Source organism: Galendromus occidentalis, unplaced genomic scaffold, assembly GCF_000255335.2.
Source record: "Galendromus occidentalis unplaced genomic scaffold, Mocc_1.1 scf7180000077183, whole genome shotgun sequence".
Taxonomy (NCBI): Eukaryota; Metazoa; Arthropoda; class Arachnida; order Mesostigmata; family Phytoseiidae; genus Galendromus; species Galendromus occidentalis.
The window spans coordinates 159,025-177,634 of NW_003805171.1; the positions used below are offsets into that span (position 1 = coordinate 159,025).

General features: G+C 52.1%; 1 protein-coding gene across 1 annotated transcript; it reads right to left on the reverse strand.

The window, feature by feature from the left end:
• Nucleotides 1-11,120: 11,120 nt before the first annotated feature.
• usp (retinoid X receptor ultraspiracle) lies at nt 11,121-14,233 on the reverse strand. The gene is given in 7 exon segments (XM_029110956.1): nt 11,121-11,607; nt 11,715-11,986; nt 12,293-12,540; nt 12,710-12,852; nt 13,625-13,712; nt 13,715-13,921; nt 14,107-14,233. Coding segments are annotated over 7 exon segments (1,425 nt in total). The 3' UTR covers nt 11,121-11,267.
• Nucleotides 14,234-18,610: the final 4,377 nt, after the last annotated feature.

Sequence of the window (18,610 nt, forward strand, 5' to 3'; positions counted from 1 at the left end):
TTACACCTGCATGCAAACATGCGCAAAGCGAACTTCGAGCGAACTTCCTGAACCGGTGCCTCCTCTCGCGTCGGATGTGAGCAAAGGAATTCCGTGATAGTCTGTTCTCTGGGACTACTGACCCTCGAATAGATCACTCCAGGATCTACCGCAGGTATCGTCTCGACATCCCGATTCAATGAGAGGCGATCACCGAGGTACAGAATTCTGCTGAGCGATCCGAGACCGCATAGGTACATTCACGCCTTGATATCTGAATGCCGCGCGAAATCCCCAGCTTGCAGTCGTTCCGATCTGGCCCTCCCGATCGCGTCTGAATTGGGTAGTGCCGAGCATCAGAGGGACTCTCAGCCGAAGTTTTGAGTTGTGTGTTCGGAACAATTGCCGCCTCCGTCTAGATTTATTGCGGCGGCAGCGAGCGAGAGCGTCGGGAGACTAAAAAAAATTAATTGGAGGATCTAACATCTAACCAAACAAGTTTGGAGTTCGGTAAGTGGCTCCCCAGGGTTCAGACGTTGTGCTAATAGGAAGTGTAGGCAGGAGGCGCCCTTGTTAAGCGGATCATGACTCGTGCTTTTTGTGGTGAGCTGACAGCCCAATTTGTAGAAGTTTTGTTGAGCTGAGTGAGATCAAAAACTCTGCTGGCGCGTTCCCCTGCTTGCTCTCTCGGTCGCCTAAATTCCACAGAGCTTTCGGACCCTCCGAACGGTAAATGAAGGAGTTGAAAGACGACAACACGTATCGAAGGAATGGAAAGCCTGATCGAGTCTATCAGGGGAGTCGGCGCTCTCTGACGCCGGCGCGCCGTCTCGAAGCATTTCGTACTCCAAAAGGCGGTAGGCGCTTGCCCACAAGAGATCGGGCGCCCCCAACGGTAAGGTCGAAATCGATGTCGATTGACCGATTCTCCGACTCCAAGACTCTGACCGAATGCGTCCGTCTCCGGAGAGGGGGGGGAGCTATGATTCGGATGCCGTATATTCCTGGAAACTAGTGAAAGCCATAGAACTTGGGTAATATTTCAACCCAGGAGATCTTTGTAGGGACCCATTAGACGGAGTACTTCGCGAATGCTCGACATCCGAGCTGAATCTTCGAGGAAAACCCGGGGGCACGCGGAACGATTCCAGATCCCACAGAAGCTCGATGGCCGCGACGCTGAGCCGCGACCCAGGATTTAAGGCAGCCTGGCACTTGGCGCGGGTAATTTGAGAGGCTCAAAAGTAAGGGTGCAAACACCGCGCGAAATTCCTCATTTGCTACGCGCGCCCGCCACGCCGCGGTCATTCCTTTTCTTACCGTCCATTAAGCGAGCGGGCCAGCAGGCAGGCAGGCGGTGAGCGTTCTGAAAAGAAGTTTAATTCTCGAAATACTTCTCCCTGCTCCCACGGCTCGCCTGGACGAGTTGTGGCAGAGAGTCATGAGAGCGTGAGGAATGAGAGTTTCGTCAGTCTTCTAATCTCTTTTCTCCCTCCACACGCCATCTATGCTGCGACTTTCTACACAGAAGCGAGTTTGCAGTCTCTCGATTCGTGACTCCCTCCGCCAGGATACTGTCACCTGTCGCAATGAAGCTATTATCGTATGAGGAAGGTCAGGCATTATGAAGTTCCCCGAATTGCCATGCAAGTCGGTGTGCAGTCTCCAGGTCCATTGAGTTCGCAGCATCCGTAAGGTTCCCCGTCGTTGTCGCGATAACCGATGCATAGCAATTCTCTCACTCAGGAACCCCCCCCGCAGGTAGAGCAAACAGCCGAGGCAGCTCTGTGAACCCCCTCGAAGATTCTTCGAATCGAAGGTCAAAGGAGGAAACCGATTCTAGGGCGACCGAATATCTCTTCCAACGCTTGGCGATCGAAGTGCAGAGAGGCGATTCCGCAGCTGTCATCGGTTCGTTACCGTATAGGAATGGTCTGCCGGGAGTCGGCTAGTCTGGTGCTGTCAGTCTACACAAATTATATGCGCTGAACCCGAATAAACCACTACAATCCTATTACGGAAATATTCGGTCATTCAATGGAGACCGCACCAAGTCGGTACGCAGGTTACCATACATCTTCGGCAAGCCGGTTCTCATTGCGAGAGAAAAGGCTTCGCGGATGCGGTTCCATGGGCCTCACCCGACCGCGAGTCTGCTTCTCCTGCTCAAGTTTTGCCTGACCCTCCTAGCTTCACATCCAAATACTGACATTTTGGCAGATGAAACAAGAGGGATTGGCGGAGTTCGACAGCCCTCGTACAAGCACTCGTCGTGCGATTGTAATGAATTCTCGGCGTATTCCATCCCGATGGTTCTGGAAATTATTTCTCCGGAATGTTCGGCTCGCAGATGAACTCTTGGAGTGAATTGAGAGCGACGCGGAAGTGTTCTTTCCAGATTGTATGCGAGTTCAATGCATGGGAAAATTGAGTGTCGCTTTTTATAGATCCCAGATGTTTCCCAGGTAGGTGGTCGAGTTTTCATCCGGCGCGATCCGATTATGATGAGATAGGGAAATCAGGAACATACTTTGTCTGACGGAGGAGAGAGATTTCTAGTCCTCATGGCCATACCAACATAGAAGGCTTTTAGTCTCGAAACTCAGATTCTCAAATGCGCAGCAGTCCGCCTGAATAATTTATGAGAATTGAAACTCAAACTCGCCGAATGCTCGGATCCAAAATTCGAGAGATGGACTCACGTTGTCGCTCGGAAAGTGCCGATTTACGACCTCCCTTCCCTTTGAAAGATGTCGGACGCGTAGAGCTACCTTTGTCATGATCCGCTCATGATCACGCTCCGTGAAATCTGCACGAGTTGGTTTCTCAGATCTAAGGCACCACAAACCTTTGGGACGGAGTTTATCAAGGGGAAGCTCCCGTTCATGAAAAATCCATGTTTCTTCCGATCGGCGCTCTGCGTTTGGTCAGCGACGACGGCATACGGTCGAGTCACCGTATTCTTGAGAAGCTCCAAAGTGTGGAGCCTAGCCGTCTGATTCAGGAGGTATGTGCCCCCTTCCTGATGATCGAGACCTCTCCGGATGGGAGTTCTGTCTCAAAACCTTCTGGACCCTCGGAGGCAATATGAGCTTGTGTGAAGTCGATTCTTGGGGAGTCAAGGTTGAGGAGACTGAACTCTGCGACACTCTGTCGCTCAGTGCTGTATGAATGCATCTGCATTGAACACGGAGGTTCTAATATCTCCACTACAAGAATCGTCGGTTTTGTGGCTGGTCCCTTACTCGCGAGGAAATTTTGATGACATGTTCGATTTCAAGCTGATAGAGGGTGCCCCTCTGTCATTCGATTCCCCGGAAGAGCCCTCTCATAATTGTGTGCCTTGCTTGCCTTGCCTTGCTGATGAAGCGCACATCCAGAGTGAAGAAAAAAAACTTCCGATCCTCGAGACTCGGACCATACTGCCTTGGATCTATCGCTGTGAAGTTCTGAAACGTATGCGAATCGGGCTGGTTCCCGATGAAGTCTTATCCGTTCATACAGGCGTGTGCATGGAAAGATATCGCATTTTAGCAAGATCCCGGAGATGGAACACTCATCATCCATGATGCTCTGTCGAGCCTCCTCCCTTCTATTCCTGATATTACTATCCTCTCGGTGCTCGACGAACAGTCAACCACTTCGCTCCCCGATTCCTTTTCCTGATTCCCCCGCGCGTGGTCAACTCGGTCATTTGATGTTGTTCAGCGCATCATGACGTACCCGGCTACAACAGCTTCGACCGGGGGCCGCGACGCCGACGTCGTCTTTCGCGTGTTTGTCCCGCTGCGCCTCTTGGAAACGCCACTCGCTGCCTCGCCATGCCAAGAGGGAACGAACTTTAATTACATTATAAGCTCCCCTCATTTCCCTCTTCGCCCCTAGTCACTCCGTCCAATCCACCCTCTCTCGCTCATCCACTAGTCGTACTGCCCGGTCGCCGATGCTCTAGCCAGCCCAGCGGTTCTCCCACCGTCGGGTAACGAAGAACAGGGACGGGGAGGGCGCGGGGCTCCAGCCTTGGTAATAACTACGGTAATAATAAAACAAAGAAAAAGTAATTAAGCCCTTTCCCTCACTCTTCTCTAAGTCGCCCAGCCCCTGGCAACCCACTCTACGGGAAAAATAATAACAAAAGAGCCAACCCCTACCGGCCCTCTTTTCACTCTTTCAGGGCGTTAGGGCAGAAAAAAGTAACGAGCGAAACTGGGGAAACAAGGACCTTTTGATGGTCTGTATGGAAAGTGAAGGGAGGGCAGAGGAATCGCAGGATGAACAGAGGGAGCGCGTTGAGGGAATTCGACGAGGAAATGAGATGCAGGCTAGAGAGAGGAGCGAAGCGAGGGGTCCCGACGCTGGCGGATAATAACCGGAAAAGTTTTAGCGGCTAGGTAGCAGTAGAGAATTTGAAGCAGTCGAAAGTCGGCGCGCCTACCCTTCCAGCCCCCGTTCCCACGCTCACATTGCTGCGACCTTGTGTGCTTCCGGCTGCTGCCGTCCCCCCCCATCTTGGCCCCCATCTCAGGCATTTGCCTCTCGTTCCTGTAAAGCCTAATGAGTTGTTCCCGGTCGTAGACGACCACCGGAGCGTCATCACAGCGACGAGGAAAGTTTAGGTCAGTCTTCGCCGCCATGTGTAGTAGAGATTTCTCGGCAGCGCATCGGAGTTTCTTGCCGGGATCACGATATTGGGTGCTCGTTTCTACTTCGAGTCGATCGTCAGACGAACGGAGGACCCCCGCGAACTCTCGGGAGGAGACGGATGAATGATTCGATTCATTCTGATTCGAGGGAAAGACTCTTGGGCTCAATCCAAGTTCCACGGAATGGTGAGGCTCGATCAATCGGGTTGGATCTGTGATGCCGGTTCTATGCTCCGCTTCATGCCGCTCCCTCCATCGATCCGCGCATGGTTTGTCTTCCAAGAAATTCAACTTTCATCGAAAAGCGAGTGCTCCATGATGTAACTCTACTTGTCTTAATGATAGATCGTGGGGAGGATGAAACCCCACCTGATCCGATAGAACATCCGTTGAACTCGAGGCAAGTTCGCCTTTGCGTACGCACTGAAGGTTCCCATCTGATCCGCCCGTACGCTCGATGTTCGCCGTTTCTGTTCGAGTCCTCACATGGGCGCGATGCAGGGGCTGGCAATATTTGTGGACCCTTGGTGCATAGGCTACTTTCAGAAGTCAGGAATCGGGCAGTTCCGGTGAGGCTGCATTTCGAGGATGTTGAGACAAAGAACGAAATGACGACATAAGGACGCGGGAAGAAGACAGGTGTCCACGAGAAGGAGAAAGTTGTAGATGAGGACGGAGGAAGTGTAGGACGAAGAATGAGGGAGACGGAGGGCGAAAGCAAGAGAATGCTTAAGGCGTAAATAAATCTGTAATCGGAGCTCACGTGGATCGGATGGCCGCAGGCACATTCCGCCTGTAGTCCAGAGATACCAAGTGATGCGTGCATAACTCAATAAAAGTTATATCTTCATAATCTTCCGCTCATCCGCTCGTCAGGTCCGAGTCCTAGCCACGAGCGCGTTGTGCCCTCGACCCCGGTGCTCGGCCCCGCTCCCTACCTCCTCATTTCCTTCGACCCTCGGAGTTTCTCCTCGCTCCACTCTTCGGCAATATTCCCGCAAAGTGGGTAAACGTTGTCCCATCGTCACGCCGCGGGCTATCACTTATCGCTTAACTGAGCGTGATATTATCGCAGCAAATTTAGATTGCAAGTCAGAGATTAAGTGATCACGACATCGGGAGAATGACGTGATGGACAGTCTCCGATTCAGGGATTCTGCCCCGCATTCTTGAGTCTCACCGAGTGACGCCAATCGTAAACATCGGTGCTGTCACAATAACTATATGAATAGGACGATCGAGCCTCGATCGAGAATCATCATACATATATCAGGCGAGCAGATGAAACGGGAAAAGCAAGGACAGGACTTCATAAGACACGGGAATCGAAGTTATGCAGGAGGGCACGGTGTGAGTTCCTCCTCCTACAAGTCCACTGCCACTCTGCCTGCCAAACCTGCGAGCTTCTCCTCCCGCGTCGCTGCTCAACTCTCTTTCGATTCCTCCCCACCTCTCGCTTATTAATTCGGGAGATTGCTTCCTCTCCGGCTAATCGTTTACATCCTCGAAGGAGCGCTGGTGAAGCCGTGAGAGACGAAGACCAAAAGAGTGGGATGCGGGGGAAAACAGAGAACACGGGGCTGAGGTAGGGCCATGTGGTGCTAATATCGGCCCGCAGTGTTTACCTGGGCGCTATCATTGGGCAACACTCAACTACAAAGCAAGCTATCGCCAAAAACAGACACAGATCCTCTGATGTATATGAGTGACATCAAGTCTCCCTTCCTTTCCATCACCAGCCTTGGCTGATTCCAGCATTGTGTGCCTCCTCGGAGGTGCTCGAAATTTAGGGACTGCTCCTCTGAGTCGACCATCACGATCTCCGAGAAGAGAGTATGCAGTCACTTCTTTCTCATCTGAAGCCCATGATGATCGGGGATGAGTGAGCGAGTCACCTTGGCAGAGAATGAGCTGGCTCTTCCGATGCAGAGTTGATATACTCTCCTCATAACCGAGGGCTCAGGTCCTTTCCCCGTTCGGGTACTGAACTCATACTCCTATCCATCCACATCTTACGGCCTTCCTCAACCGGCTCATCTGCTCACCCCTTATCTTGGCTTGCTCCCGCTCACGACCTCAAAAAAAAACACGGCTACACCGGATTCAATATTGAGTCTGGTTCTGTCGAAACTGTGGTGGGGGAATGGCCGTTCGACGCAGTAACGCATTCGCGTATCAAGATGCGTTCGCGCTTGAGCTCGGGGTGGAATTCCCTCGAAGAAAATACTATTTTCGTCAATGGAACAGTTAGGTACCTACAAAAATTATTCACCAGAGCGCGCCGATAACGAGTCGTAGCACGCGCATCATGCTCGGATTGGAGAGGACGGACGCGGAATTCGTCAATGAGCTCGATCATCGTGGAAATTCGGTGACCCTATGGGTGCTCCGAGACTGCGTCCGATTCGATAGAGGAATCGGGAAACGGGGACCTGCTAGATATTTGTGACTGCAATTTGACGAGCTCATCATCCTTCAGATTGACCGTTGGAATCTAGTAGAGCTCGAACGATCGTGAACCTGCAATGATTCATTCTCTCATTCTACTGGAGGAAACTGATCGAGGTCTAACGTCCCGTGACTCCGCGGGTTCCAGATGATTGTGGAATAATCTTCGATCATGAATAGGTAGTCTCGTCCTCCGACGACGCGAAGGTGACCTTCGACACGAGAAGCCTTCGATCGAGGCTAGAATGAAATCCTTCCATCGTGCGTGGTCATTTCATCATTCTCCTTAGAATGAGAATTCATCCATGGTCGGCTCATGCGTCGAATACGCGGATAGGATGAGAGTCGATCTTGAATTTGAGCCCCGGAAACCTGCTCAACGATATGGGATCTGTGCGATTCAGCGCGGATCAGACTTCAGAAACACTCGACAGGGGTCGGAGAGAGCTCGGAGTACTGCTCCGGAGTCATGACAATTCAGGCGTCCTAATTCTTTGTTCCCGAACCGAATCGTAGAAATGCCCATCCGTTGGTCGGCTTGTTGCTCACGATTCTGTCGGCGGATTCCACTCCGGATAGGATCTGCAAACCGACCGACGTAGTTGACGTGACGACCATTGACGTTCTGGAAACGTCAGAACTCTTGGGAAAATTTGGTAAGAGGTACGGAGGTAGAGCTGCGAGATCCAGAGTAATTCTCGGTGGTGGCTGTGCTTTTCGGAGAAGATCTCTCGCTCTGACGGGCGGCTGGCCCTTCCATCTCTGCGTCCCCTTCGTCGCTGGCTTCTATGCCGTCGGACCCCCGGTGCGTCGGTGCATCTGTCTGTATGCCGCCGGATGAGCGGGCGGCTGCTTGGGCGGTCGGTCGCTCGGAGGAGAGGGAGCCACTTAGGTGAATTACATTTTGAGTGCCCCCCTCGATCCCCGATGAGCCCCGCTGGTCCCTTATCCCCTCGCCGTCTCCAAGTCCCTTCAGTCGACTCGCGCCCCAAACATTTTTCTTATCGTCGATTCTTTCGGAGAGGGTGGCTCGCGCGCGGAATCTCTTGATTCCGCGCCGTCGGTGGGCAGTCCGAAGGAGCCTCTGGATGTGTGAGGGCTTCGATATCGAGCCAGTCGCGGATCGAAATATTTATAGCGACACAGGTTTCCGGCGACACAGCCGGATCATTCTCATCCGAGTATATCCTGGAAAAATCCCCGACCGTGAGACTCCCCAACGCCATGGTCTGACTTATGAGCCTGGAAGTCTCAGAAATTGAGAAGGCTGCAACCCATCCAGATTCGGAGAATCGATCCATTCTCAAGTGTATCGTCGCGACTACAATGCTCCCCTCCATCCGACGAGAGAAGGACCGAGTTCCTCCAATGCGAGCCGGAATGATCACAGATCTCGAATGACTATACCTTCATGGAATTCAGGCATCAAATTCTCGCTCTTAGCTCAGAATAAGGAATCTCCGCTCTCGTCAGATCTTCTCCCACTGCGATCGGAGTTCTGGAAGGCGAATCCCGCGGTCGATGCCAACCGAGCTCAAGTCCTCAGTGCAGGCACTTGCCGCACTCCTCCAAAGGAGGCCGGGAATGGCCATGTTGGAGAGTTGTCCGCCCCCGCGCGCCTTTCGTAATATGTATATTGGAGCAATTCCATATATTACACTCTGAAGGAAAAGCTAGCCAACGAGAAGGCTTTGGCTCCGTCTACTGGCTGCCTGGCTAGCTTACTGCCAGCCTGGTTTGTTCGGCCCTTCGTACGTACGAACATCGGTGGACGTCGTTCGGACGGCTCGGCTACCCGGAAACCAGCTCTCTGTCTCACGGTTCCCTTCTAAACTGCTCAGCTTCGCAATCGTTATCGCTGCTGCAGCTGGGCTACAGACGCTGCCACGCGCAGAGGAGGAATTTCAAGGCACCTAGCCCACCCAGCGGGCCCAGCTGATTCAATTTCTCATTTCATTGGCGAGAAGACTCGGACATGAAAGTCTGTGGGGAAACGAAATGCATTGCTCCCAATGGTTACAGCTCATAGTTCCATCCTCGATTTTCCCGATGAGTTCTTTGTGGCTCATGGCTCGAGAAGCTCAAGGAGGCTCGGGATGATGAATATCCCTGATGTGCGTTGAATGTCCGTCGCGAACATCCATAAGGATGCTCATTTCGACCCGTAGCACCCCTCAGATACTTATACCCCCAGAAACCATCGGAAATCACGCTGCCTTACTCGGATATTTTCCTGATTCATCGAATCGCACATTGAGTATCCCGAGCCCCGACATCGCTCCAATAAGCCATTTGCGGAAAAATATTCGCCGCTGCTGATACCTCGCAAGCTAGATAAGTCAGTGAGGACGTATTGAGATAATAGACATTCATTATTATCCGTTTATTTTGGTTTTCCGATCTCTATTTGATCTCCGACTATCTCCACAAACAAATCGCGCTCCTCGCTTTCCCGAGTTTGCGTGTTATATCCTGTCCATCTGGGTTGGTTATCATCCAAGCACAGTTCGGCTTTTTTAAGAGCCCATCTTTAAACATTCCATGTACAACCAATCGATCTGGCGTCTGGTGTCGATTAATGGCGAGTTCACGGTCTCCATTGATCGCCACCCACAGCTACCTTTTTTCGTTGACCACTCTCAAGTTTAACTCTTAGATCTTCCCTCCTCGCGATTTCGAGGGAAATCCAGCGCAGAACATGTAGCTTATCTAGAGGGTTTAAGTCGCAGATTTTCCCCGATCTCCACCTCTGAATGCGGTGTGCTCCCCGTTCCTCTCGTCATGTTCATCCCAACTTTATAATGTACAGAAAAATGAGGATTGGGGAAGGCCGTTCTCGTGTTTTCGGAAAATTGAAGAACGTCCCTCTACATTAGTATGTTTTCGCTCTTTGATACTGCTCGAGAAGAATTAGTTTTTGTAAGTCGCTATCGTCTCCTATTCGTCTACGGGAACCGACAACAGCGACGACCCCGTCAACGTCACTCTGAGATTTAACATTACGTAAAGACAACCTTCAACTCGTCTAGGTCGAGTTAGACAACTACTACTCATTTCTAGTCAAGTGATTCGATAAGAGGCCTTGAACAACCGAGATATTTGATTAAATCGTCGTCCACAAAGCCATCAGGAACGACATAGGCGTCGGGGTCGGAACGCTAGTCGCCCAACAAAGATTTGATTTCACAATTTCCGAAGAGGCGGCAAGTACAAGATCCGTCAATTCCCGCGATTTCATTGAACAGACAACATTCGATGAATTATCCCCATAGATGAGGAACGCCACAATAGAAGACGATCTCCGTAATAGCAACAATGAGTTTCACGAGAAACTCAGTCTCAAAAATTCAAGCGGTGTGTCCAGCTGATCAGAAAATTTAACATCTTATAGTTTCAAAAGCCGATTCGAACGACTTGCATCGAAGTCAGTACGATGACGGCCGAAATCAGCGTTTCATGTACAGAAAGCTCTTCGCCTTCGAGCGGGACCCTCCACGAGCGTTGCGAATGCTGTCCCGAAAGTCGAAAGGACCAGAGATGCCGATTTCGGATTAGATTTACAGTGATGAGTGTCCTGATCTGGCGTCGTCGTCCTCTCTGACGAACACTGGTCAAGTCGAGGACTCGACGGGAAGAGCGAAGACTCTCATGAACTCCGAAGCTAGAGAGCATACTCCAGAGGAAACAAAGATTACAAACATCTGAAGTTAGCTTCTCACGCCCATCGAGTAGGGTCGGATATCATAGAGGAATTTTACAATCGCCACACCCTGAGGAGCATTCACACGGATCAAGCAGAAGGCAATGGTACAGGGATATCGCCTTCGTTCTTGTGACAAATCAACCTATCGGATCGAGTCCACAATTGTGAGAAGGATATGACTCGTTCTCGAAAAAAAACATCTATCAATGCATTTCCCTGCCCGATAAAGAGTAGCGTTGTACTCCGGTTGAGGTATTATCATCACATGCGGCTTCGGTGGCTGCGGCACTTCATAGACCGCGAATACCAAGCATTGTACATAAAGTATAATCTCAAATCAACAACTTCACGCAGTCTCGACTTCGATTCCGATTCGGTTCTGACTGAGTTCCGGACAGCGCCCGCAAGGCAGGTGCGCGGTCCTAAAGGAAAGGCGGACACGGACAACGGGGGATCATCGACTTTCCATACCCGTGCGGCATTCAAGCCACGATTCAGACGTCCGGACTCTCGAGAACCTGCAGCAAGAACTGGTCGATAGTGGCATCGGCGCTTAACTTCAAGAAAAACAAGTTTTCCACGCATTTGAGTCCAATCGACCTCAGCGCCGGGAGTCGGAGGAGAAGTTTAGGAAAACGGCTGTTCTGGTCAGGGTAGCTCATTCGGGTGTATTCCTCGAGAGCAATATACACTCCCTCCCGGAATTGTTCAACTTCTGCGACGCTCCGAAGGCCTCTGGCTTCGGGATTGTAGAGCACGATGGCTCGGAGGCACCCCAACTCTGTTTTGTCCATCTTGATGTCTCTCATCTTGGTGACCAATTCGGCGAGAACGCTGGAATAGGGACGGACCTGTTAGATCAAAACCCAGAAGATGGAAGAACGACGGAATGTATGAATAGATAATCGTCGGTATGAAAGAAACGATTGATGGCCGCGTACCGATCGAAGATGGCTCCCACGCCCGCTTGATGTGCACTGTCTCTTTGGACGACGAGACCGGTGGCAAGTACGATGCCATCTTTGACATTTATCGATCGATGTGAGAAACCGGCGATCAAGAGCTCGTTCCAACCCTGTTTGATCAACGCCACTTGATCTTCCACGGGAAGTGTCAAGAAATGCGGAATCATCCGAGCCCAAGCGACCAGTTGATGTATTTGACGATCGGCGGCGACGTTCATCGAAGTCACGGGATCCTGACTGGTCAGTAGCTGTTCGAGGAAAACATTCGGTTAAATTCAGTTTCCGCGCCTCATCCCATCGATCGAGAGAGATGAGAGCACCCAGAGAATGAATTTCGCTCTTGAAGGGATTCTTTCGAGGGGAGGGGAGAAGCCCAAGAGAACAGTCTCGTCTTCTGCTTCGTGCAATCTGTTACGCGAGATCGTTGCTGGAGGAACGGCGGACGTCCAGCGGCGAGTGTTCGCTGACCGAGCGGGTGAAGAGCGCAGATTCGAGTGACATTCACTCAAATCCAGGGATTCAATGCGAGACTCGAACAGGGAAGGTTTACTAACGTGTAGTTCGACTTCGTTGCGCTGCTGGTCGACTCGGATCTCGGCTTCGGTGATTTTCTCGATCGGCATGAGGTCGAGTGCAGCGGCTTGCTGTTGATACAAGGCTTCGTGCGATTGAGGTGTCTTGGGTTGGACGGCGGAACTGCTGCCATTCATTTGATGGGCGTCGACCATGACTTCATTATTGTTGTTAGATTCAGAACGATCTTTCCGTTGTCTCTCTTCTTGGACGGCTTCTCGTTTCATGCCTGTTGATGTCATTCACAGCTCCGATAAAAACTATAGGTCCCATGGGGATAGAATTTCCGTCCATGCCATCAGCTGACGATCTCATGGGCTCCCAAAGCAGGGACTTCCGACCATGGGTTCATAAGCCGGGCACGATGTAGACGATTATACGCATTCGAGTTCACTCACCACACTGAAGGCATTTTTGGTAGCGGCAATACTGGCATCGGTTTCTTTGTCGTTTGTCGATGAGACATCTCCGCTCTTCTCGACAGGCGTACGTCAAGTCCTTGCGAACGGTGCGTTTGAAAAAGCCCTTACAGCCTTCACAGCTGGAATGACAAGTTCACGTTCATCATCATGGATTCCGGTTACAAATCACACGTTGCACCCTACTTAAAATCCTAGGATCTCCCCGATTTGCGAGACAAATTTTTCCACGGGTGGGCCTGCCTAGTACGAGTCTCATCGGCATGTCTCACAGACCCATCTCTAGAACTCCATCGTTTCCTCGGGAAGTTCCTCGACACATCGAGCGGTACAGTAAGACGATAAGGATCGCACGGCTTGAAATCATGTGACGCTTTCGTGCATTTAAACTCTATCGAGAAACACATGTTACCGATTTCCTCCGCCAATCGCGCCGACAAACCAAGGCCGAATTTATTAGGGACCGGTTATCATCGGAGTTTTTCGAACAATGCCTCCGTTTCTCGGAAAAGAGATTCCATGCGTAACTCCGTCGCATGAACAGAGTAGCCTCGTCTATCAGAACATGGATCGCTTCCTCATGACCCCCGATTAGCGAAAACTCGATCAAGATCTCAAAGGATGGAAATTCGCCGGGGCGTATCGAGAAGCGCTCCCCTTCATTCGGAACAAGATGAAATTCCTTATCTAATCTCCAGCGGCTGAATCGTTGATTGCGGTGCATGAATTGCAACAGATCTCGTCCTTATGGGCTTCCGGCGCTTCGAATCTAGGGCGACTTAGACACCCACAGAGCAAGATGCCTTGGAAGATTTGTACGTAAATAGAGCTCGCGTAGCTTTCGGCGCACGTCCATGTATCGAGTCAATAAGAGCGGAAAGTTGAATCTCTCACCTGAAGACACCATAGTGTTTCCCCGACGCCTTATCTCCGCAGATGGAACACAGGTGTTTGGAATTGGATAATGGGTGGTTCGGGGGTATGATCCAGTGGGAGTCGGAGGATTCGGTGGTGGAGTTGGGCCAGAACCGGGAGATAGCGCCATACCGCCTCCACTCGCTGTTGGGGTCGTCGGCTGACCGAAGAACTGACTCCTTCCACTCTGAGGTGGCGAAGATGAGGCGCCGAGAGTACCGGGTGTTGTCTGCCGCACACCCTGTAAATGCTGGAGTCCAACTGCGATACCCTGACCTGAAACTGGTAACAACGAAACAATTAGCTCCGGTGGAAAAACCTCAAATTCCACGAGCTCGGATTCCGAGTCCATGGATTGTTCAATTTCCTAGAAAGTATCGCAGATTGGGTTCAGATGGAAATCATTCGAGAGTACAGGCTGATTGCCGATGCCGCAATTTTCATCTTGGAGGACGATATACCCGATGAAGTCCAGCTGGTCCGGGAGGTTTCAGGCGAAGTCGGGGGCGACGATGCCGTTGACGAGACCCCCACACTCTGTAGAAGTGTCGACACGGGGACTCTCGGTTTGTCGGCTCTCTTGTACATGGCAGCTCGCTAGTTGATCGTAGCCTATTTCACATTCGAGCCTGAACGCCGTTTAATTTGTGAGCGCCTTGTCTCATTCATCGCTCGATCCTCCGAACGGTGATTGTCTCCGAGAACACCGATCGGATATCAGGTGCTAAGCGGCGCTACAAGTTTCACCCAGTGTCTCACAGCATCACAAGAGACGAAGCACTGAACATGAGATAGATTTCGGGCACAGAGCATGGGATCACCATCACGGGCATGCACCACTGTGTCAACGAAGCGCGGCCTGCCCCTTGGCTTGACTCGGAGGAAATCATCACGTCGTTCTCGCTCGCACAATTTCCACTCCGTCGTTTGACGAGAGTCTGGAGCAGCGGTTCACTCTTGCTGCTCAGTCACAAATCCCAACTTCTGACCCGCTCGGACGCGGGGGGTGTCAGAGACCGCATGATTCCGTTCTCCAGTCCGTGCACTGCGGAATTTCGATTGCTCGCTCGCTCCGCTGCTTGCCTGGCTAGTTGGTCCGTCCGTCCGTCGGTCGGTCGGTCGGACGTTCGCTTGCTCTGTCGTGGTAACTCGGCCGATTTTGTGAAAGGGAACTCTGTGTTACTGGGTCAGCGAGAGCAGAGCGGGGCGAATGACCTCCTTTCGCCAGTCGGAGAGAGACATCCAGCCTGTCTGTCTGCTCGCTCGCTCGCCTGCCCGCCGCCTTCCCAGCCGGCCGAGCCGACAAGCACTTGTGAACTGTACGGCCTTACCGTCAGGAGCTTCAGCCGATCTCAGTAAAGCACTCTCCAGGCGAGCACCAACAACAGGGCGCTTCGCGTCAATGGGAGATACACGGTTCTCTGAAAACGTGGACAAGAGACGGAACTTCAAGGAGCGCAAGTTTTCGCCTAAGATCCCTCTGCAGGTGGATTTCCACGCTTGGAGAACACTTGAGCCGTCGGAGAGCGCCTCCTCCGCGGACACATTCGTAGCTTCCCACAGCACTTCTGAAATCGGCAGCTCTGAAGTGTTTTCTGTCTGCAACTCGTGGTTGATTCGTTGACGGGTTAGCTCGCTCCGCTGTTGGTTGGCTGCTTGGTCGGTCGGTCGGTCGGTTGGCCGCTCCACACAACACGCGGGGAAAGGCAACGTAAACAAGTCTTCTGTCGGGGAATTTCGGTGTCGCCACGACGGCGGCTGCTGTCACCGGCCGCCGCTGCACTCAGTCGGTCGGTTAGCTCACCGAGCAGCTACGAGTCACTTGCTTTGTTGGCGGACGGGCGGCCGACCAGCTCCGGCGAATTCATTCATCCATCCCGTACGTGCGTCCCTCCGTCCCTTCTTCAGTTCTGGATCCCTTTCCTCGTTTAGCCCCTTGGCAGAAGCCGCTCGCGACCACCGTTGGCTGCATCTGGCTCTAGCAGGCCTTGGAGGAGGCCTTCGTAAGAGAAAGGAGGAAACTCGTTCTCCGGATCGTCGGAGTGTTGTTTTTTTCATTCCCGTAACACTTTTTCAGTGGCCGGCGGAGTGACCCGCTGCGTTTAACCGCGGGCACCACCACCACTGGGTTTATGGGTCAAAACTCGAACTTGGAGCAAAGAGCGCTGCGATCTCCTGAATGGGGGAAAGGAAAGTGGATGCAATCTACCCAATTTTCTAGCGTCCGCACATTCGATTCCCTGACCTTATTCAGTCGGGACAAATTATTTCTCCGACTCCGAGATCGGGTTCATATTTCTATTCCGGCTCTCACGACGTCCGCTTCGAGTGCCACTGAGAATCGCCAAGGGAACTGTATCAGAGCCGCTTTTCATCAGCTACGAGAGGAGAAAAGGGCATACTCCCACATTTCCCGAGCTGAACGAGCCACGGCAGAGTTTCTTCTACCGCTATGGCATGCCTTGCGCGGGTCCGTCCCGTCATCTTGCTCGGCTCGATCCGAGCGTCACGTTGCAATTTTCGTATCGTTCCGGATTGCCGCCTGAGCATCGGAGAGAAACGAGTGCAAAGACATTCTGATGACGTTTCCCAAGACCGTCGTGGCCAATAACCGGAAGGCTCTAGTGGCCATTAACCCAACCAGACAACGTTGGCATCGTGTCTCTAAGCAGCGATGACGGCCGCGGCGACATCGCCGGTGACACGGATAACCAATAGAAGGCTACAGTTATTTCCACTGCTACTAGTAGAGAAAGGCACGCTGCTATATTTGTCTGTCGGTGTGGTTCTTTCACTCACTCGCTCACTCGCTCGCTCGTTCGCTCGATCTCATTGCGTGACGGTCTCGCTACGACCTTGAAAGTGCGATGAACTCCTCCCGCGCTGCGACATGATACTTTTCAAAACAGCAACAAGCTATTGAAGTGTTCCGACGGAGCGCGGACTTCGAGCGGATTCAGATCCGAGAGATTCATTGCCAGGCTTGATGCTCCGGTCCTAGGACGGTCCTCCCGGGCATCTCCCCAGTAGTTTCCGCGGGTTTTTCGAGCTTTCTACTCTGCGAGACTCAAGAGAGCAATGAAGTCCTCCTGATTCCAGGACGCGCGTACAGAAAATCCAGCCGGTCCTTGAATCCGCGGACGCTGATGTGCGAACTCGGTCAGTTCCAGCTAGAGCTCCCGAATTGCAGCTCGAGAGTTCTCAGAATTCGCTCAACTCGGAGAACCCCTTTCTCTATCAGATACACGAACATTCAAAAAAAATCCCGAGCATCCTCTGGGCTACCCTATCAATGCGCTGTCTTCAGCAAAAGTGGAAATGCATACTGATGTGAAGGGAAAGTTCGGGCTGGAGCTCGAGACGTCCTCAGTCGGGACCATGGGCTCGGCCGATTCTCTCGGAGCTATTGGAATACTCACCGAGGTCCGGAGAAACCATCGCCACCGTATCCGGATCCACTGCTTCTTAGCGGAGTGGCCGACCGAGCATCGAGGAACTTGTTCGGTTGTTGATCCTCACAGAGACATATCTTCGAATCTTCTGTCTTGTGATGCTTCCACCTGTCTTCGAACGAAGTCGTAACTGGTGCCAATACACGACAATGACAGTTTGATCTCTGACCGTCGGGGGAAATGACCCGTCTTCACACGGCTACGTTTAATTGCCGTCGTCGACTCCGAGGAATGAGCGTGAAGCTCGAATTTGGTGGAGATTGCTCAATTCACTCACCCACAACACAAATACAGACAGGCGAGACGTACCGACCGACGCCACCACACTCACAGCAAAGTGTACCACGCTGACTTGGTGACCGGAGCCTCGCTGGTTCAGGGTTGCCAGCATTCAGAGTGCGTGTGGTACGTTCCGTGACGGCCAAGGGCCCTCCAAAACCGGCGGGATCGTAATGAAGGCTTCTCGAGATATTCGACAGGGGACAAATTCACATGTCCTGCGATAGAGATGCCCTGCTCGGTGTAGCGTTGAAGATACTTTCTATACCCGAGTCCCTTTTATCTCCGATGCGAGGTCAGATCGCACACTTTCCTGAGCGGCATTCAACGTTCCTTCGTCCCCGATGAGCGATCGCATTCGCAGCACAAGTTCCTAGTCCGAGATCGTCTGTCGAATGCAGGGCTCTGAAACGGATCGGAAGCTCTCGATCGTAAGGTCGGGACTGAGATAAGCTTCTTGCGAGTCGATCCTCTCGAGTAATGTCGCTCCCAACGGACTTGTTTTGTGGAACTCCAGCCAACCAGCTGTAGCCATGGCTCAACACTCTCTACCTCTTTTCCCGTTTCCCCACTCTTCTCGCAAATCCCTCTGTTCCATCGTGGCGGAGACTGCAGCGATTAGGCTTTCGAGGAATCGCCAATTTCCTGGAGAGCCGCGATTCTCGACAACAGTCCCGTGAGGTCCCTTGCAATGAACCGGAGACGTCTCATGCTCGGCTGAAACTGCTGACGAATGCGATTCCTGGATTCGCGTTCCTCTGTAATTCTTGCAGATAGACGGCATCTACTCAACGAGAACGTCGGTATCCTTCCCGATCCTTCCTCCGAGTTGGAGCTCGATTGGTCGATTCTCGCTCATGCTCCGATGAGTTCTGCAGCAGGCCCAATCTTGAAGTAAGATCGATGGTCCCTCGAACGGATATGGATGGAGAGAAGCGGGTTTCCTCTGAACTTTGGTTTCATTCAGGATTTGATCGGGGTTGTGCTAGCCCGCCAAATACGGGCTTCGGATAATTCGGGGACATGATCTGGATGATCCGAGATGAGTTTGAATTCGTTGAATGGCAGCGAATGCAACGAAACTCCCTTGATGTTATCAGTACTCGCTGTGGACGCGCGGACGTGGCGAGGACGATTCCGGTGCTCAGTGCCACCTTTGAGATCCTGTCATCCTCTCAGGAGCATTCGTATCGAGCTGATGCACAGACTGCTTTCGCTCGAGAATTCTTCCACC